The sequence below is a fragment of the Callorhinus ursinus genome, unplaced genomic scaffold (genome assembly GCF_003265705.2).
Source record: "Callorhinus ursinus isolate GAN/ISIS: 27379988/994484 unplaced genomic scaffold, GSC_fseal_2.0 scaffold15, whole genome shotgun sequence".
Taxonomy (NCBI): Eukaryota; Metazoa; Chordata; class Mammalia; order Carnivora; family Otariidae; genus Callorhinus; species Callorhinus ursinus.
Genome location: NW_027397077.1, coordinates 44,889,493 through 44,911,099, shown reverse-complemented (window position 1 = coordinate 44,911,099; position 21,607 = coordinate 44,889,493). Strand labels below are relative to the sequence as shown.

General features: G+C 49.5%; 1 protein-coding gene across 1 annotated transcript in view; it reads right to left on the bottom strand.

Annotated features, from left to right (window-relative positions):
• Nucleotides 1-1,162: 1,162 nt before the first annotated feature.
• EFCC1 (EF-hand and coiled-coil domain containing 1) overlaps nt 1,163-21,607 on the bottom strand; it is a 47,850-nt gene continuing 27,405 nt past the window's right edge. Inside the window, exons 3-8 of the mRNA XM_025885065.2 lie at nt 16,726-16,883; nt 14,630-14,771; nt 13,257-13,422; nt 11,299-11,439; nt 9,641-9,710; nt 1,163-8,812 (exon numbers count right to left, since the gene is read on the bottom strand). Of these exons, the coding sequence (XP_025740850.2) occupies nt 8,676-8,812; nt 9,641-9,710; nt 11,299-11,439; nt 13,257-13,422; nt 14,630-14,771; nt 16,726-16,883 (814 nt within the window). The 3' untranslated portion in view covers nt 1,163-8,675. The remainder of the gene's footprint in view (nt 8,813-9,640; nt 9,711-11,298; nt 11,440-13,256; nt 13,423-14,629; nt 14,772-16,725; nt 16,884-21,607) is intronic.

Genomic DNA, 21,607 nt, shown 5'->3' with positions numbered 1-21,607 from the left:
GGAGCCTCAGTTGACAGGAAACTTCTGGGTCAGGGTTGCAGTTGATAGTCAGGCCCAAATATCAGGGGGGGCCCTGTTTTTGGTGAGGGCTTCTCAAGAACTGTGTACTTACTTTGCTTCTGACCAGAGGAAATCCCAGGTTTCCCATTGATGGCAGCTCCCTGGGCTCCACGATTTCCCCCCCTGCACAATGACATCACCCCAGCCTGCAGCTCAGCCAAGGTGTGCCCCATCTTTTTGTGAGACTGTACCCTTTGACCCTGTTTTCTGTCAGTGACCTCAGGCCTTGGTGCTCTGTACAGGTCCTGCCTACTTATCACGGGGACAGGCTGGGGCCTGAATCTGGGCTCTGCTATTGAGCTGCATGGCCATGACGAGGGCCCTCATCAGTCAGAAGTGGAGGTGAGAGGGAACCCTGCCCACCCCAGCCCTCCCTGCTTCTCTTGGTCACAGATGTTGATGCTGCCTTTGGTCCCTGACCTGGGCCTTTCTCCAGGGAAGTCATGTGGATTCTCAGGACGTCTTACCCTGAGGTAGTGGGCCAGGTTCCACTGGGCTGGGAACAGCAGGCCAGCCTTGGGCCAGAGCAGAGCATCGGGCAGATGCTTAGGTCACACCCAAGTTCAAGGTCTTGAAGTTGAGGAAGTCCCAGCCTCTCCCCACTGGGCAAAAGGAAGGCTACTGAGGGGCAAGTCAGCAAGGCTGAGGGGCCAGGAAGCACCCGACACCAGGGCTGACTGCAAACACAGCTGAGAGAACTTCTGTGTCCATTCTCCCTTTTTTTTTCTTTCTCAATGGACTTAATTTTTTTAAGAGGAGTTAGATTCACAGCAAAATTGAGCAGAAAGTGTAGAGTTCCCCCATACTCCCTGTCCCCGCTCATATGCACAGTCTCCCCCACTATCAACATCCCAAACCTGGGTGGTGCATTTATTATAACTGATGAACCTACATGGACATATCATCACCTTCCCAAGTCCACAGTTTACAATAAGGCCTACTGTTGGGGTGTATGTTCTATGGGTTTTGGCAAATATACCTATTGTTGGGGTCTCATACAGATAGTTTCTCTGTCCTAAATTCCTCTGCACTCCACCCTATCATCCTTCCCCCCCACCCCAACCTCTGGCAACCTCTGATCTTTTTACTCCCTAGTTTTGCCCTTTCCAGAAAGTGATATAGCTGGACTCACATAGTCTTTTCAGACTGGCTTCTTTCACTTAGTAATACACGTTGATGTTTCCTCCATATCTTTTTGTGGCTTGGTAGCTCATTTCTTTTTAGTGCTAATATTCCGTTGTCTGGATGTGCCACAGTTTATGTATCCATTCCCCCACTGAAGGATGTCTTTACTGCTTCCAAGTTTTGGCAACTATGAATGAAGCTGCCATAAACATCCACGTGTGAGCTTTTGTATGGATGTACATTTCAGCTCGTTTGGAGTAAATACCAAGGATTGCAGGATTGTGTGGTGAGAGTATGTTTAGCTTTTAAGAAACTGCCACACTGTCTTCCAAAGTGGCCGCACCATGTGTGGTATTCCCAGCCAGCGGAGGGGCATTCCCGTCAGCAAAGAGCAAGAATTCCTGTTGTTCCACATCCCCACCAGGATTTGATGCTGTCAGCCTTTCTGATTTTGGCCATTCTAATAGATGTGGAGCGGCATCTCCTTGTGTTAATTTGCATTTCCCCAGTGCCATCTGATGGGGAGCATCTTTTCATATGTGTGTCTGCCATCTCTGTTATCTTCTCTGGTGAGCTGTTTGAGGCCTTTCCCCATTGGAAAAAAATCAGGTTAACTCTCTTATTATCGAGTTTTAAGAGCTCTTTGTGTCTTCTGGATAACAGTCCTTTATCAGATGTGCCCTTGGCAAATATTTTCTCCCCGTCTGTGGCTTCTCTTCTCATTCTCTTGACAGCATCTTTCTCAGAGCAGAAAATTTTAATTTTAACAAATTCCAGGGTATCGTTACTTCTTGGATGGATCATGCCTTTCGTGTATTTTAAAAGGTCATAAGTTACTCAAGTTCATCTAGATTTTCTCCTGTGTTATATTTCAGGAGTTTTGTAGGTTTGCATTTTATATTTAGGTTTATGACTCACTTTAATTTCGTGAAGGGTTAATTTTTGTGAAGGGTGTAAGGTCTGTTTCTAAATTCTTTTTTTTTTTTTGCATGTGGCTTTCCATTTGCCCAACACCATTTATTAAAAAATCTATCTTTGTCTTGTATTGCTTCTGCTCCTTTGTCTGAGATCAGTTGACTGTATTTGTGTGGGTCTATTTCTGGGCTCTCGATTCTGTTCCACTAATGTATTTGCCAGCACCACACATCTTGATTACTGTAGCTTCATGGTAAGTCTTGAAGTTGGGTAATGTCAGTCCTCCAACTCTGTTGTTCTCTTTAATATGTTAGCTACTCTGGGTCTTTCGCCTCCCCATATAAACTTTAGAATTGGTTTGTCAGTTTCCACAGAATAACTTGCTGGGACTTGGATTGGGGCTGCACTGAATGGAGAGATCAGTTGGAAGCACTGACATCTTGATAATATTGAGTCTTCCTGTCCGTGAACATGGGATATGCCTCCATTTATTTAGTTCTTTGATTTCTTTTATCAGAGTTTTATAATTTTCTTCATATAGATTCTGCACATATTTTGTTAGATTCATATCTAAGCATTTCATTTTGGGGGGTGCTAATGTAAATGGTGTGGAGTTTTTTTTATGTCGAATTCTACTCGTTTATTGCTGGTATATAGGAAAGCAATTGACTTTTGTATAGTAACCTTGTATCTTTCAATCTTGTTATAATTGCTTATTCCAGGTTTTGTTGTTGTTGTTGATTCTTTTGGATTTCTACTTAGATGATCATGTCATCTGTGCACAAAGACAGTTGTATTTCTTCCTTCCCATTCTGTGTACCTTTTGACTTAGTCAGTTTGGGCTGCTGTAACAAAACACCATGGACTGGGGGGGCTTAAGCAACATACATTTATTTCTCACAGTTCTGGAGGCTGGATCAGCTTGCCAGCGTGGTTGGGATCTTGGTGGGGCCCTCTTCCTGGTTTGCGGATGACTACTGTCCTGTATCCTCGGCTGGCAGAGTCCGAGAGAGAGGGGAAGCAGTCTCATGTCTAAGGGGACTAATTATCATGAGAGCTTCACCCTCATGACCAAATTCCCCCCGAAAGGCCTCAGCTCCAGATACCATCCCACTGGGGATCAGGGTTTCAACATATGAGCTTTGAGGGGATACAGGTATTCAGTCCATAGCATTTTGTATTTCCTTTTCTTGTCTTTTGCCTCGGCTAGGACTTCCAACAAGATGATGAAAAGGAATGGGGGTAGGGGACGTCCTTGCCTTGTTCCTGATCTTAGTGGGAAAGTACCTAGTTTCTCTCCATTAAGTGTGATGTTGACTCTAGGTTTTCTGTAGATGTTCTTTATCAAGTTGAGGAGGTTCCCTATGCCTAGTTTGCGGACGGTTATTATGATTGTTTTATCATGGATAGGTGTTGGATTTTGTCAAATGTTTTTTCTGCATTTATTGACATAATCATGTGATTTTTCTTCTTTAGCCTGTGGATGTGATGGATTACATTAGTTAATGTTTGAATGTTGAGCTAGCCTTGCATACCTGGGATAAATCCCACTTGGTAATTCTTTTTATATACTGTTGGATACAATTTGTTAATTTTTAATTTTGCATCTGTGTTCATGATAGATATAGTGCCATAGTTTTCTGTTTTTATAATATCTTTGTCTAGTTTTGGCATTTGGGTAATGCTGGCCTCAGAATGAGTTAGGGAGTATACCCTCTGCTTCTATCTTCTGGAAGAGATTGTAGAAAATTGGAAGAATTTCTTCCTTAAATGTTTGATAGAATTAACCAGTGAACCTATCTGGGCCTGGTGCTTTCTCTTTGGGAAGGTTATTGATTATTGATATAGTTTCTTTAATAGATGCAGGCCTATTCATATTTCTTCTTGTGCGAGTTTTGGCAGATTGTGTCATTCAAGGAATTGATCCATTTCATCTAGATTATCAGATTTGAGGGCTTAGAGTTAGTAATAATATTCATTTATTATCCATATAATGTTCATTTATAGTGATATCTCCTCATTCATTTCTGTTATTAGCAATGTGTGTCTTCTCCCTCTTTTTCTCAATTAGCCTGATGAGAGGCTTATTGAGTCTATCGATCTTTTCAAAAAATCAGCTTTTTAGTTTCATTGTTTTTCTCTACTGTTTTTCTATTTCTAATTTCATTGATTTTTGCTCTAATTTTTAAAAATTATTTCTTTTCTTCTGCTTACTTTGTATTAAATTTGCTCTTCTTTTTCTAGTTTCCTAAGGTAGAAGCTTAGATTTTTGATTTTAGATCTGCTTTTCCAATATATGCATCTGATGCTATAAACTTCCCTTTAACCACTGCATCCCACAAATTTTGATAGATTGTATTTCATTTTCATTTAGTTCAAAGTATTTTTAAGTCTCCCTTGAGATTTATTCTTTCACCTATGTGTTATTTAGGAGTGTGTTGTTTAACTTCCACATATTCTGGGATTTTCCACCTATTTCTGTTGATTGATTTCTAGTTTAATTTTATTTTGGTCTGAGAGCATACAGAATATGTTGAAATTTGTGAGGGTATGTTTTATGACCCAGAATGTGGTCTATCTTGGTGAATATTCCATGTGAGCTTGAAAAAAAAATGTATGTTCTGCAATTGCTAGATGAAGTCGTCTATAGATGCAAATTCAATCCATTTGGTTGATGGTACTGCTGAGTTCACCTATGTTCTTACGGATTTTCTTCCTGCTGGATCTGTCTATTTCTGTTAGAGGGGAGTTGAAGTCTCCAAATATAATAGTGGATTCATCTATTTCAACTCACAGTTCTACTGGTTTTTGCCTTATATATTTTGACACTGTTGTCAGGTGCATACACATTAAGGATTGTTATATCTTCCTCAAGAAATGACCTTTTATCATGTAGTGCCTCTCTTTGTCCCTCAAAATTTTTCCTTGCTCTGAAGTCTGCTCTATCTGAAATTAATATAGACTCTGATAAAACCCCAATAGGTTAGGCTTTGGTAAAATAGTTTCTCTTAAGGGCAGGCCTTGTTAAGGAAAACAGAATGTTCTGGCATATTTCAAAATGATTACTTCCCTTCCCACTGTGAGGAGCATGAGGGTTTTTTCCCTCTGCTTTTCACTGTGAGGACCTTGTAGAGCTTTAGAAGGTAAAACTCACAAAGGTGTGGGACCCCACCCCCCCATGACTGGGTCCCCCTAGGGTTTTTAACTCTATATACTTGTCCACACTGAGCCTCCACCAATTTGTTGATTACAGTTCAGCTTGTCCTATTCTGGTACTGTTTCCTGAGAAGGTGGGTTCTTCTTTGGCAAGTTGTGATTCTCGCATTCACCAGTCTGTCTTTCCAATTTCAGGGAGGGCCGTTTGTCCTGCAGCCTCACTTCTCTCGTGGATCTAAGAGGAGTTGTTGAATTTTCAGCTTGTTCACCTTTTTACTTGTCATTGGATGCACTGGTGACTTCCAAGCTCCTTACACGCTGGACTGGGAACTGGGCACATTGGGCACCTGGGTGGCTCAGTTGGTTAAGCGACTGCCTTCGGCTCAGGTCATGATCCTGGAGTTTGGGATCAAGTCCCACATCGGGCTCCCTGCTCAGCAGGGAGTCTGCTTCTCCCTCTGACCCTCCTCCCTCTCCTGCTCTCTGTCTCTCATTCTCTTTCTCGCAAATAAGTAAAATCTTAAAAAAAAAAAAAAAGAAAGAAACTGGGCACATTGTCGCTCAGCCACAGACTACATCTCCCAGCCTCCCTTGCAGCTAGGCATGGCCAGTGGGTTGTGAGTAGAAGCCTTGTGAGCCAGAGTGCCTTTCCTTCCCTTTCCCTCTCCTCCTTCCTGTGGGTTGGAAGGCAGATGCAGTGCTGATGAATTGGCTTCCACTGTGCAAGGGAGGATATGACTCCAGGGAATGCCGAAGCAACAGAGTGGAATGGATCCCTGGATCCCTGGGTGACCACATAGAGCAGAGCTGCTCTGCCAACCGGGACCACTCACCTCTGGACTCTTACAGCAGGGACATTAAGTTATTTGACCCAGAGTATTTTGGGGTCTCTTTATCAAGGCAGTTTAACCTGTACCATAACTAGTCCAGACCCCAAACCCTTAGCGAGCCCAGAGCTCCCTAGCCAGAGACAGCTGGCTGTGGTAGAAAACTGCAAGAGATGTGGGCAGAAAACAGGCCCCTCTCCAGGCTTGGATGCTGATTTGCTGTGTGATGCTGGGTATTCCCATATCCTAATCTACCTCAACTTGCTTCCAATGAGATGAGGGGCCTACAAGTATGGTGATGAACCACTGATGGTTGGACAGTTGCTAAGAAAAGATTTTAGTTAGGGAAATCTTGAGGATGAAGCTTAGTGTAGTTGTAACCTACCGGAGCCCTCTTTACCTGTCTGAAGATTCCAGGTGCCTAGAGCTGGAGGAACTCCAGGAATATCTCTTCTGGTCCCTCTTATTTTTTATTAACATACAGTGAAGTTGGCTTTTTTTGAGGGGAGTTTCCAGGTTTATGAATCTTTTTCTATTTTCATTAAAAATTTTAAAAAAATTTATTTTTTTGAGTGAGAAAGAGAGAGAGAGAGAGCAGGTGGAGAGGGGCAGAGGGAGAGAGAATCTCAAGCAGACTCCCCGCTGAGTGTGGAGCCCTGTGTGGGGCTCCATCCCACGACCCTGAAATCATGACCCGAGCCGAATTCAAGAGTCGGATGCTCAACCAGCTGAGCCACCCAGGTGCCCCATAGGTCTATGAATCTTATTTTTTTTTAAACTTATTTGAGCGCTAGTGAGAGAGAGAGAGAGAGAGAGCATAGAGGGAGAGGGGAAAGCAGACTCCCCACTGAGCAGGGAGTCCTGATGCAGGGCTCGATCCCAGGACCCTGGGATCACAACCTGAGCCAAAGGCAGTCGTTTAACCGACTGAGCCACCCAGGCGCCCCTCTATGAATCTTAACACATGTGTAGATTCCCGTGACTGACACCATGGTCAGGATATGGAACAGCTGACCCTTCTTACTGGGCAGGGACACAGGTGGGCCTCACCTGGGTCATGCAGTCATTAGCAGCACAGCCAGAGGAGGAGGGCCTGGTGGGCTCAGGCTGAGCTGAGAGGAGCAAGCTGGGGCAGCCCTCTCTGCTCAGACCAGCCTCCTCAGTGCCCAGCCCTGTCCACTGGCCCATGAGGAGTCCTGGGGACCTTCTCAAAAAAGTCTGGCCCATCTGACAGGACCAAGGGTAGCGTGGCCCCTCTGGAATGGCCACTGGCCTTGGTCTCTTTCATTCCATTCCCAGAGGAACCATAGGGAGACTGGGTAGGGGCCTGTGTCACTCTATTCAGGAGCATGCAGTGGCTCCCTGATGCCTCCTGCCCCCATCCAAGCTGCTGAGTGTTTGAGGCCAGACAAGTCAGGAATGCCAGTCAGGCATTGTCTGTCCCCAGTCCCTGCTGCCCTGCCCTGGAGTGCCCACTGCTCCCAGACTCCCCACTGGGTACCCCATGATCCCCTTCTGTGTCCCCTAGCTCTGGTTCCAGGCTCCTAGTGCCCCCTTCCTCCTACAGTCCTGCAGCTGCCTCTTTCCCAATTGCCTGTGGGAGCAAGTCCCAGATCCTCGTCTGCCATCGAGTCCCTCCATGACCTGCTACTGTCCCTCCAGGCACCTGCCCTCATCCCTTCAGTTCCCCTCTGTGGTGCATCCATCCTCCTTGGCTCAGATGAACTCCTCTTGGCTGGACTCTTGCAAATATTTTACCTTGATTTGGCCCTGATTTCACCCATGTCACACTATTTGCCAGTGTATCTTTCTCTCCTACGAGATGTTAAGGTAGGTGAGACCAGGCAGCTTATCTTACTCCTTCCTGTGACCCCATGAAATCCAGTACCCACTTTATGCTTGGGAAAGAGGTGTCCCAGGTACTGTACTAATGGGGGCTCTTTCTGGCACCACACTTTGCTCTTGCTGTTTCCTCACATTAAATGCCCTTCCCTCCTCTCTCTCTCTAAATTCTACCACTCTTCTGGAGCTAGTTCAAGGGCAGCTTCCATCCAGAAGTTTGCAGTAATCACCCCCGCCTTGTGTTCCCCCAGCCATGCCTGGTCTTCAACACTTCTGGGGGTGTGGGAATTCCCCAGTGGGCCAGGTGTGGCCTGGAGGTTGGGTACAGCAGTGAGAGGAAGGGGACAGTGCTGGGAGGGGAAAAGACCCCAGAAGACCACGGAAGGGATTCTGGGCTGGGCTGTGTGAGAAAGTGGGCAGGGGAGGCAACAGCAGGTACGGGCTGATCCAGCAGCCCGGGGGTTGAATGTGAACTGTGGCAGCAGGAATGCAGGGGCTGCTGGGAGGAAGTCAAGGAAAGGATGTTTGCCAGGCTCTGTTGTGGGAGGCTCTGGGATTGAGCCCAGTCTCAGGAGGAGTCAGGGTCTCCAGGGTTCTAAGGATGTGATGGTGGTTGCGCTAGCCATGGAAACTCATCCGATGGTGGTCAGGTTGGTTATGGAACCTGGTCTGGTGGTGGTCAGGCTACTCTGGAGGCTGGTCTGATGGAGGTCAGGCTGACCAAGGTGCCCATAGCCTGGGCCAGTGACCTCAGCAGGGGATGAGGAGGGGGTTGGTGAGTGCAGGAGCTGTGGAGGCTGGTGCAGAGAGCTCTCTCCGCAGGAGTTCACAGCCAGCCAAAGCTTGGTGCAGGGCATCCAGGATGGCCGAGGGTCCAGATATCCCCTCTGGAAGGAAAGAATGGACAGTGAGGGCAGTTCAGTTTGCTCACTGTGGCCCACATAGCCACTCTGCCTCCTTTCTGGGGCCCTCCCCAGTCCTGCCCAGCTACCTCCCCCTCTTGTCTCTCTCTCTCATTGAGGACACCAGAGAAGGTTTCTGACCTCCCTCTCAATTCCAGGGACCATTCAGGGCACTCGACCTACCTGAGCCTTGCCCAGCAATGCCCTGTGAGGCCAGAGAGCAAAGGCTCATCACCAGTTGGTTGCCCCATTAGCCTGTGAGGCCCTTTGAGGAGAAAGCTTGGTCTGGCTCCTCTTGATTTCACCAGCCACAATCTGGCACTGATGAAATCCTACTGCCCTCAACTTTGTCTGAACAATGGGGGCCATGTAACTTAGTGCTTAAGGGAGAGACCCAAGGCTCTGGTTACAGCTGGCACTTGGCCTTTCTCTGCTTCAGTCTCTCCATCTGTGGAATGGGTACAATCACAGAGCCTTCTCCAGTGGGCTGTTGTCATGACTCAGGGGGTTAAAACCACAAGAGGCACCTCCACAGAGCCTGGCCCACACTCAGCCCAGTGTCTGAACTGACAGCAGAGAACCTTGCCTACCTCCCTTGGGGGTTTGACCACACCGGCTTCTGCTTAGCTCTTCTCCCTGGGACATTGAATAGCATTTTTAACTTTCTGAAGCCTGTTCCTGACTGCACTTTGCGGGTGGTCAGGGCAGTCATGACAGTGGCATTTTGCAATCAAGGCACTCAGGACAGAGAGTGCTGGGCAGGCTGCTCTCCAGATGCTTTCCAGGCTCTGAAAGATGGAGGAGTTCTCCTACCGTGTGTGGGGTCCTTGCAAGCATCCAGTGTGTTCAGCAAAATCTTCCCCAGGGCTCTTTTCGATATGTTCTTAAAAAGAAATGGGAGACAGGGCTGGACTGTACTGTGGCCGCCATGTCCCCGTTCAGCAGGTGGGACTTGGTGGCCCCTAAAGGCTTCTTCTGTAAGGCTCTCTGGGGGCACATAGAGTTATTACCTCCCATCCCTTCCTGGGCCCCTACTCTTAGCCTGGCCGCACTGCTTGGTGGTCTTCCCAAAGACTTTTGGTGGGTGGATAGTGTGGGGTGCAGCATCCTTTCCACCAAAGATCACATATTTATGGATTACCATTTATGTGCCAAAGTAGAAGTTGGCACTTGGGAAATAAACATGAATAAGAGCATTTTTATGCATTAGCTCATTTAATCTTTGCAACAACTGATATTATTAGGCTCAGTTTAACCAGCGAAGAAAAGCAGTGCTGAGAAAGAATGAGAAATTTGCCTAAAGCCACCCAGCCAGGAGGTGGAAGAACCAGCTTTTACCCCCAGGTTGCATGGCCTGGAATTGTGGTGGTAACCACCACCTTTGCTATCTGCTGGCACTGGCTGCCACTCTGCCATTCTCTCAGGCTGTGCTGCCCTGGCTTTGGCCTTTGTAGTTCTGTGTCCTAGGCAGTCTGGTGCATAGGCAAGAGCCCACTTAAAACCCAGGCAACCTGGGTTCAAATCCTACTTCCACCTTATAGGAGCTGTAATCCTAAGTTAATGGTTGCTCAAAAAAATATTCTTTTAATGGTTTGCTGATGTTATTTAGGAACACAATTCACTTCTGTGTTCTGCTATTTTATTATTTACCTTGCCAAGAAGTTACAATAATTTGCCTCTGGATTCTCTTGGGTATTCTATATAGATGATATATAATCACTGATAGCTTTGTGTCTTCCTGTCTAATCCTTTTCTTTCTTTTTCTTGTCTTACTGCATTGGCTAGAACCTCTAGTTGGCATACAAACACTGATGACATGCATGCTTGTCTTGATTCTCACTTTAGAAGCATTCCTTCTAACATTTCACCAGTAAGTGTGAGGTTTGTGAGAGGTAGTTGGCTGAGACTCCTTACCTGGTAAAGGAAGGTCCTTACTGTTCTTAATTTGCTGAAGGGTTTTATGATAAAAGGAGGCTGACTGACTTTTTTATATCTATTGAGATAAATATATGGTTTTTGTCCTTTAATCTGCAATGTGGCATATGATGTTAATAGATTTTTTTTTTTATCTTGAATTATCTTCGGATTACTGGGATTGAATCCAAGTTGGTCGTGTTGCATTTCTTTAAACACTGCTGGATTTGGTTTGCTAATATCTTATTTAATATTTTGTATCCATGTTTCAATGTGACATTAGCTTATAATTTTCCTTTCTTATATTTATCCTTCTCTGGTTTTGAAATCAAAGTTATATCAGCTTTATAAAATGAATAATAGCACCTTGGGCAGGACAGAGAAGGCTTTCCTTCTTTTTAATTAACTTCCCCTGAGCCTCCTTTTCTGCATCTAGAAAGTGGAGTTGACACCTGCCTAATGTGAGGAGAGCTCCGAGCCAGGTGCCTGACGCAGGCCAGTGCTCCCTCCTGAGAGCCCCTCCCCTTGCCTGGGTGTGCCAGTGCCCATGAGCCTACCAGGTCCCGGAGCCTCTGCAGGAGCTGCAGCACGTCTACCAGCTTCTCCTCCAGCAGGGACAGCCGCACCCTCTCTGTCTCCACCATCTGCAGCTCCAGCCTCAGGTGCTCATTCTCTTCCACCTTCTGCTGTAGCTCTGCCTGCGGGGACCAATGGGGACTCAGCAGCCACCCTGCTGCCCTCTGCCCAGCACTCACTGCGCCATCTCCAGGCAGGGCCCATGACTTGCCTTGACCCTTTCACAGAGGTCATCTCATCTGACACCCCCACCCCCCGGCCTGCCAGGTGACTGGGCAGGTAAAGTCCCCCATCTTCCAGTGCTGGCACCAAGGCCCAGAGAGGCTGCATGTGTGGCCTAAGGTCACACAGCGAATTGCGTTAATGTACGAATATGCATATTTTGTTTTCTAGTTGAGGACTCCCATTTTCCCTTCTCCATCCATCTGCTTTCTTTTCTTTTTAATACATTTTTTGGGGGGTTGCAAGCAAGAGAAACCTATCTGGCTAGTTAAACAGAGAATTCACTGGCAGGCTCTGGGTCATTCCCAGAACAGAATGGCAGCTGGAGAAACTCAGGGATGGGGCAGCAATGGGGATTGAGATGGTAGGACAGTCTCAAGCCACCTGTCCAGGGGTCAGAGCTGAGGACACTCTGCAGACACTCTCCCACTTCCCTCAAGATGGAGAGCCCCAGGAGGGGGCCCAATTGGGCCAGCGTGAGTCATGACCCACCCTTGGCCAGGGGAGCACTGAGACCATGAGTCCTACCAGGATACCCACCACGGGGCAGATGCCAGGCAGTCACAAAGCATCACATGGCTACTTGCCTTCTAAAGCAGGGATGCTGGGAGTAAGGCAGTCCCTATTCTTGGCATCAATGGAGGGAAAGAGGAGCAGCTGAAGGTGGACACTCTGGGCCTTGGGCAGGACAGAGAAGGCATGGTGCCAGTGCCCACTGCAGATGGGACTGGAAGGGGGGCTTGGGGACACCACTCACGTGCCTCAGTAACTCCTCTAACCCCCCACTTCCTTGGAATTCACTTAGAAAAGGGGTGATGGCCATGCCCTTTGGAACCACATCAGACCACAGATATGTCAAAAACAGTATGGATTTAGAATTTCAGGTGTATAAATAGAAAACTATCTTAGATCAAAACCATAGTTTTCAAAAGCGCAGTGGGCTAGGGCTTATTGAAATGGTAACTCTCAATAGCACTCCGCATTTGATTATTGTGCAATGGAGTCGAGAGATGAGAAAAACATGCTAAGTGGTCTTATTGAAACGGGGACACCCCGCTATTGGTGCTGCCTTCCAGCTCCCTCCCGTTACCCTCAGTAACCTTCCTGGGGAGAAGTGTCCTTCCTCCCCCTTGTCTGACTTTGATGGAGTTGCTAATCCCTAAACTCTGCCTGCCTACCACAGGGATTGGCTCAGGGACAGGCACAGGACCGAGGCTGGGCCAGTTGGGAGTTCTTCCAACTGGATGTAATATATTGGGCTCTTATCCCCCTGGGCTTTCTTAGGTGGGGCAATGGGAGCCTAGAGCTGTCTGTGGTCTTGCCTTTCCTTTCATCACCACATGGAGGAAGCCCTTCTGAAGTAGGGGGAATGAGGCCAGCACCCGAGAAACCCAGAGCAGATACAGGTAGGTGGAGACAATCTCATCTGAGCCACTGGATCCAGCTGTTCCTGAAGCTCATCTCCTTGGCTGTTCTTCTGAAGCTGTTCTTGCCGGCTCCATATTCTAATAAATACCTGTTTATAATTCCGTTAACTTGCAACCCAAATATTCTTCATTAAATCTAAATCAAAGCAAGTCGCATCTCCTCTCTGAGTCTTGGTTTGCTCATCTGTGAACAAGGGCCCAGGACTTGGCTGACATGCCTCGAGGGTTCTTCCAGCTATGAGAGAGACTCTAGCATTGGTCCAGACCTCGACCTCTGGGGCTCAGCTGACCTCCTCCCCAGGTGTTCCCAGGGCCTTCCTACGGCAGCCGTGGGTCCCCAGCTGCTCCACCAGCATGGCGATGTGGGCCTCCAGCTGTCCCAGGGTGCAGGCATGGTCACCACTGCCAAAGTGGCTGAAGTAAGTCATGAGCGTCTTGGCTGTCTGGTCATCACACCTGCAGCAAAGGAGAGCACCAGCACTGTGGAGCGGCTCTGCAGAGTCTGCTTCAGCCTCACAACGTGGGTGTTGCCACTGAGTCTGTCTCCTGAAAGTTAAGCCAGGCCATGGCACCCCCTGCTCAGTACCCTCCCATGGCTCCCTGTCTTACTCCAAGGAAAAGCCAAAGGCCTCTAGCAATCTGCCCCTGCGATCTCTCTGACCTCCCTCCCATTCCTCTTCACTCACTGTGCTCCAGCCCCAGTAGCCCCCTCACTGCCCCTCCAACATGCCTCAGGGCCTTTGCACTTGCTGTTCCCTCTTCCTGGAATGCACTTCCCTCGTGTCCTTCAGGTCTTTGCTCACATGGCACCTTCTTAGAGTGGCCTTCCCAGCATCTCCCTTCACCCCCCTGTCCCCTTCCCCTGCTTCACCTTTCTTCCTCACACTTGTCACCACTCACTAGAATAGGAGCTCCAGGAGGTGGGGGTGCTGTCTTGCTTACTGCTGTTCTCTCAGTGCCTCCAGGCACATAGTAGGTGCTTATTAAATGCTTGTTGACTTAAGGATCGGTGATAACAATAACCCGGGAAAATCGACAGCACTGTACAATATAAGGAAAGTCAATGCCACCCCCCGATGGTGAACCTACGGGGATCAGGCACCTGTTAGGCATCTTATAGCCTCGTCAGCAAGTCTTCAGAAAACCTCTGCTAGACAAGTGTTACTGGCCCATCTTAGAGACGGGAAGGCTGAGGGTCAGAGAAGTCAGGCGACTTGTCTGAGGTGCCCCAGGCATCTGGGTCTTTCTTCCCTCCAGGGTGGTCGTGAGGATTAAATAAGCCAGGGTGTCAGCTGGAGGGGGCCCTGTAAGCGCTGTTTCTCGCAGGAGCAATGGGGCAAGGAAGGGTCTGATACGTCCTGGAGTAACACTAGAGCTTTGGGCCATGTCTTGGCATAGCGGCCCGGGGAGTGGGAGGAAACCGATGGGAATTAAAGCTCCCCACTAAGGGTGACTTTGTCAGTCACCTCATTTTATCCCTGCACATGCTGGGGGGCTATCTTCTCACTTCCCTCCCGTGGGCTAGGGGCCAGAGTGTCCAGGGAGCTGGGGGTGACCCAGCCTGGATTTGAATCAGGTCCCCAAGGCCAAGCTCTGGGAAGGGGCTCTGGGCCTCCAGCACTGATCCCAGCCCCGCGCCCCCCCCCCCCCCCAGCGCACATACCCACTTCTGCAGCTGGAGAGGCTTGCCAGCAACGTCTTGACCTCTGCCAGTGACCTCTGCTCTTCCTGCCACTTCTCCTCACCCTCCTCTTCTTCATCGGAGGCGGCCTGGCCCTCCACTGAGCGGAACAGCTGCCCGTCCACTGCTGGAGAAGCACGGGATGCCGGCACCAGGGCCAAAGGGAGGGAACCAGGCAGCCCTCCCCAGGGGGCCATGCGGTGGGCCCCGCAGAAGGGACAGGCTCTGGCACCATCACCCCTTTTTCCAGATAGCTGCTCTCCCACATTCCCCGTCCCTGCAAGGTGAGGCCACCGAGGCTGCTGGGTCCTCTCCCCAGTGCCTGGCCCAGACTGGCCAACTGGAGCCCCTCCCTGGGCCCCTGGGAGCAAAAAGCCCTTTCTCTTCTCTGCTTTCCAAGACTACACAACTAGCCAGGGCCTGTCTGTGCTCTCAGAGGGTCATATTATTTCCATTTTAGGATATGACAGTCCCAGCCAGGGGAGCCACAGGGCAGGGGTCGGGGCTCTGCAGGGCATGGGCACCAGGTTGAACAGATTTTCAGCTCTCAGGGAGCTGCACGCCTCTCCTGCAAGGGAAGGGTTGTCACGCGTGTGACTCTGTGTGTTCCCCAACGTGGCCATGTCTGGTTGGGGTACTCTGGTCTGGTCGCGCATTGGAAATCCCTGGGGGCTGGCCGCCCAGCGTCGGCCTCCGTCTCGGGGGGGTGTGTGTGGGGGGGCAGCCCCTTACCATCTCTTCAGAGGAAGCCCTCCCTCTCCTCCCCGCTCCACCCCAGCCCAGGGCACACGCGAGTCCAGCCTGGCCAGGCAGAGTGCACACAGCCTGGCCACATGACGAGTTCAGCCACGGCGGGGGACCCAGCGTGAGCCAAAGAAAGCCAGGCCAAAATCGGAGTCAAACTTCCAGGGAAGAGAAGAGCCGCCATTCCTCTGGCCTGGGAGTTGGAGGGTGTGGGTCTGCAGCTCGTGGGGGCTGTCTGGTCAGTCTGAGGGGAGCACCTTCTGCACAAGGCAGCAAGAGATGAAGTTCCATGACACCCTGGCTGTGCCTGAAGCCTACGTGGACTTTTTCATTAATTCGAGCCAGTCTGACAGTGACAATGGCCTGATCCTCACGGACAGATAGTGTTCTGAGCAACAAAGCTGTGTCTTCCTCCCCTGCAGAGGGAGAGGAGAATCATAAGCAGCAGAGCTGGGGTGGGCCTGGGCCTCTGCATTTCTAAAAGGCTCCTGGGTGATCCTGACCACCTGGTAGGTTTGGGAACCACTGACTCAGGTCTCCTGACTTGGGACACCCATCTCTCCAGCCTGACTGTCCCAGCTGGGTGGGCTCAGGGCCCTTCTGTTTTGTTCAGTAGAAACTGTCCCAGACCAAACAGAACCAGGGGTGAGGGGACTGGTCCCTGACTTTTTGGTTGTGTGAATTGCATTCCCAGTATTGACCATTTGTTTTTCACCCTGGCAGTTTCCTGACGCTGTGTGTGTACACGTGTGTGTATGTACATGTATGTGTGTGGCATCATTGTCATCACGGTCATTAATACTGTCCTGGTGCCCCAGGCAGGGGCAGGCGAGGAGCTCTGAAAAGGAACGGGAAGGATGGTGCCCAGCAGCCCCCACACCTGCCCATGACTGAGCCTGGGGAGCACTGGGCACCCCTCAGCCAGCGTTGCTCCTCTTTCCACATGACAGTTCCACACCCACCAGGCCCCGATTCTTGAGCCGATGGGCCTCTTTGAGGTCTTCTTGAGGGGTGTCCATCCAGTCCCTGCTTACACACCTCTGATGATGGGGCACTCCACCTCAGTTCCGTGGGCACCCAACCCTTCCCTGCGTGGGACCCACACTGAGCTGGAACCTATCCCTGGGAACCGCCTTCTCCCACCAGGTGTCTGTACTCCCTGGCCTAAGGACGGAGCCCTTGTTACTCGGGAAGGCCCGCCTCAGCACACAGCGGGAGTGGGGTTCTGTTTGGAGGCTGGATGGCAGCATCGGTGTGGACAGCTGGGGGAATGGGGCCTGGCACAGCCGGCCAATCGTGAGCCTGGCAGCAGCCTGAGTGTGGCAGGGACAAACCTTCGTCCAGGGGTCCGCTCCTGGAACCGCTGTCTGACTGCCAGGCGCCCTCTGGAGGGCTGTCTGGGCTTCTGGTCCCACTGTCCGCAGGGTCACCACTCTTGGCTTCTGGCTCTGGGCTGGCTTGTGACGAGATTGGGGGCTGGGTGCCCTCTGACCTGTGGGCAGGGGAGAAGACACGGGTGTTGAGAGGGAGGAGGGGGCTCGGCCGGCTTCCTGCAGGAGAGTGTGGGATGTGGGCCCACTCTCTTCCACGGCTTACTCTGCACAGGTAAGCTGTGTAGGATGTGCCCGAAGAAGACCCTGGATTGTCTCTGCGGTTGACCCTACTGACTCCCTACCCAGCGGCCAGAATGTTAAAGCCAAGCTTCCATGACAGACACTCACTCTCTCAGCACCTCTTGTAGCGAAGGCACCGGCTGTAACCCAATTTTAGGCGATGAGACTAAAGGCAAAATCTGAGGAGCTCTGGAATGGATTTGTATCCCTTATAAAGAGAAGATTGGGAAAGGAAATGTCCTTCCTTCCTGGCTTTGGACATTAGCATGTGGATATGATGTTTGCAGCTATGGCAGCCATCTTGTGACCAAGAGGAAATGCCTGAGAGAATTGTAGAGTAGTTAAACAAGAGCCCTGACATCTTTCAGCTGCTGAGTTAACTAGTCTTGGAGTTACCCACCTCTGGGCTTCTTATTATGGGTGAGCTTTTTTTTAAAAAAGTCTTAATTGTTTCAGTTACTTTTAACTGCATTAAAATCGAAAGTATCTCTCCTCTTTGGGCTTTGGAGGACCTACTTCAGCCTCATCAATCAATTTTCTTGATAATCTAAGGTCCTCACTTTTTGAATATTCATTTTCCATGTCACCGCAGTTACAAGGTCAAGGAAAACATGAGCACGAATCTATCATAACACGAAGATATTCACTAATGAACTACTGCTTGTTAAAACCGGTCCTTCCCTTCTCCCTCATTGTACACCAACATCTGTCTCTCCTCTCTTCAGGAACTGTCATTCCTCCTCTCTCTCTGACTATCAGACATAACAACCCGGTGCAAAGGGTCTGTAAAATACAACTGCACATCCTGGAAAAGGAGAGGCTTTGGGATATCAGCGAAGGGAATAGTGGAGAACCATGGGATTCGAGCAGAACCACTGACTGTGGGGATGTGGTGGAGCTGGACCAGTCTCCACCTGAATAAGACAAAACCAACAGGATTACGAAGGGCCAGGAGCACCAAAAGAGGACTTGGAGGACTGGGAAAAGCCCTTAGAGAAACTAACAAAAGTCTCAAATATTTTTGCAAAAGGGACCCTCCTCATGATTAAGCTGCAAAAAATAAGAAAACATGAAGTTAAGGATGCACCATTGTATTTTCATGCAGTTTTGCTGGAAAAAAATTATTCCAAAAGGAATATGATCAACCCAGAAACAGTCTATGTCTAAGAATAAGTGCGCTGTGCTGCAGTCACGAAGATTACTTTAAAAAATGAGTGAAAAATGAAAATGAAAATTACCATGTGATCTGGCAAAATGCCTCTGGGTATATACCCAAAAGATTTGAAAGCAGAGACTCAAGCAGATGTTTACACCCGTGTTCGAAGCAGCATTATTCACAAGAGCCAAAAGGCGCAAGCAACCCAAGTGTCCACTGATGGATGAATGGAGAGGGTGTGGTCTCCACACACAATGGAATATTATCCAGTCTTAAAAAGGGAGAAAATTCTGACACACGCTACAACATGGATGAAACTTGAGAACATTATGCTCAGTGACATAAACCAGTCACAAAAGGACAAACGCTGTACGAGGTCTCTAGAGCAGTCAAATTCCCGGAGACAGTAGGACGGTGGCCGCCAGGGGCTGGGGGAGGCGGGAGTGGGGAGTTAGTGTTTACTGGGGACGAGGTTTCCGTTTGGGAAGATGAAAAGTTTCTGTGGATGGATGGTGGGGCTGGTCGCACAACAGTGTGAATGTGCTTAGTGCCCCTGAACCGCACACTAAAAAAATAGCTAAAATGGTAACTTTTATGTTATGTATAAATTTTACAATTAAAAAGAAAAAAGAATGAGTAGTTGAAAACATGACCTGGATTTATTAATGAAATAGTACAATAAACTCACTTTCATACAGTTTGGTTTTATTTTTCAAGTTAAAGCCTCTATCAAATCTGACACATGTTACTCTCTTTGGTCCTATTTTATGCAGACTCATTTCAGTGGATTTCCCAGGACCAGATATTACTGGAAAACAAGGACCCTTCCGCTCAGTTCAGGAGTCGCTATTTGGAGTCACCGGCCAGTCTTCGCCCACACAGACTACTGTGAAGGTAGAAGCCGTACAACACGGTGGATGAAACAGGATCCTTGGTTCCAACCCCAGCCTTGCCAATGAGGAACTGAGAGTGGGACTTGGCCCCCATTTTGCAGGTGGGCCACTGGAGCCAATGACCTCGGAGGTCCTCCCGTCTCTGCTTGGGTTCTCTTGATCGGGCCTCTGTGAGTATTCGGAGGAGCCAGCTTGGCCAGGATTGGTGTTGGCCGCATGCACGTCCGGGAAACCAAGTTGCTGTTCCAGAGGGATTGGGAGACACGGGGACGAGGCACTGCAGAGGGTCCTAGCACGGGTTGGTCCGGTGGATTCAGTGTCCCAAAGACTGCTGAGCCGAGCAAGAGGGGATCTGCAGGAGTGCACTCGGCGGGGGCATCGGCCACCTGCGGCCACCCAGCACCTCCCCTCCCCATGGGTAACAGCGCCCCCAACTGCCACCCAGGTACTTCACCGGCTCACCTACCCCTATGAAAAGCAGCGCATCTGCTCAGAGGAGGGCGGGACACATGGCCCCTCCCCACACTAATTAGCATGATCCCGCCCCTGGCCACCGTGATTCACTGAGGCCTGCACAGGTAGCCAATGAGACGCACCGACGCGCTTGTTCCCTGCGTGGCGAGGTGTGAAGATGAGGTGGGGAGCTGTGACAGTCATTGGTGACTCCCAGGAGACCGCTTAGAGATGCTGGGGGCTACAGACAGAGCCTAAAGAAGACAATAGAAACGAGGTCCTTGATAACATTATTTGAGTCCTGGATCAGACTCTGCCTGAAGCCAGGGCGAACCCTGAACTTTTGTGTTTTCTGAGCCAGTAACTCTGACTGATTAAGTCTTGCACTCAAGCTCCTCTAATGCAAACTGAGAATGGAGATATGGTTTGGCAGCCGGCAATGTTAAAACCCCATGGGTGGGTATTCTTGTTTAAGCGTGAAACCATGTGAGGTTTCCAGAGGCTTGGGCCACAGCCTGAAGAAGAAAAGACACAACGGTATAGGGCCACGGTATAGGGTGGAGGCAAGTAGCTTTTATATGGCCCCAGAGAGTGGTGCTTGATCAGGATGAGGGGGAAGCAAAGGTGAGACTTGGAGAATCATAAGGAGGCAGTTTTAGCTCACTGTGAGGGAAAACTTTCTCACAGGGATTGCTGACCAAGAATGGAATGGGCTGTCTTGTGGAGGTAATGAGCTTCATGGCAGAGGAGGTATGTAAGGAGGTAAGGACTGCAATGGCTGGAATTTTTTTTTTAAAGATTTTATTTATTTATCAGAAGGAGAGAGAGTGAGTGAGCACAAGCAGGAGGAGTGGCAGGCAGAGGGAGAAGCAGGCTCCCTGCTGAGCAAGGAGCCCGACATGGGGCTTGATCCCAGGACGCCGGGATCATGACCTAAGCCGAAGGCAGACGCTTAACTGACTGAGCCACCCAGGCATCCCCAATGGCTGGAATTTTGAATAGAGTTGGAGGTTGAACTCGACAATATCTACATCTTCCCACTATGAGATGTCGCTTCCCCCCAACCTCCCACTAAATTATTTAAGGGCTTCAACAAGCAAAATGAGATGGAGGGGATAGCCCTTATTTAGAAGTTTCCTAGCATAGGCTAGCTCTGGCACACTGGTCCCTACACTTCCCACAGCCCCACAGCCACTGGAGTCGTAGAAGCCCTGCTCCAAGTGCAACCTTCTGCCTTAACAACAACTAAATCTTTCACAGAGCGCGTAGTCGGTGCCAGGCACTGCGCTCAGTGCTGTAAACATTTTCCTCACAACGAGGAGGTCGGTAGGTACCGCCATTATCCCCGTTTTGCAGATGAGGGAATGGAAGCATAGAGAGCCCGAGCAACCTGTTCAAGCCGCACAACTCAGGTCCGGAGGAGCTGGGATTCCCACTCAGGCCATTGGCTCCAGGCCCACACCTCAGTGGCCCTGCCAGGTGGGAGGGAAGCTTGGAAGACTAGGTCTGGAATGACCCAGCCCAGCTGCCGTTCTCATTAGGTGACTGCAGGTCACATGCAATGAAATCAGGGAGAGGAAGCTACTGAGAAGGGTGTGGAGAGTGGGACAGATGAGGACACACTTCGGAATTTTCCAAGACATAAAATGTGGCCGCAGAGAAACAGAGTTTCCCTAGGGAGACGGAGGGTGTGCTACTCTTATCTAGTAACTGGTATTTAACTGAGTCTGTCATTACCCTGCTGATTCAATCTGTAGGATCATTCACATAATCACATAAATGTGCTGCAATATCTCCCCCTTAAAATAAAAACCCAAAGCCAACCAAACAAAATAACCCTCCCCACCATATGGCTGCCCCCAGCTACCACCCCTTTCTCTGTCTACTGTAGAGCAGAGCTTCCTGAAGAGTTGCCTCTGCTGTTCCGAACTCAGCTTGTCACCCGTCACTGCTGTGCTGCTAGAGCCAATGGCTGCTTCTCAGTGCTCATCTCGTTTGGCCAGTGACATGAAGACTACACTTCACAGGGCACACTTCACAGGGCACACTTCACAGGGCACACTTCACAGGGCATACTTCACAGGGCACACTTCACAGGGCA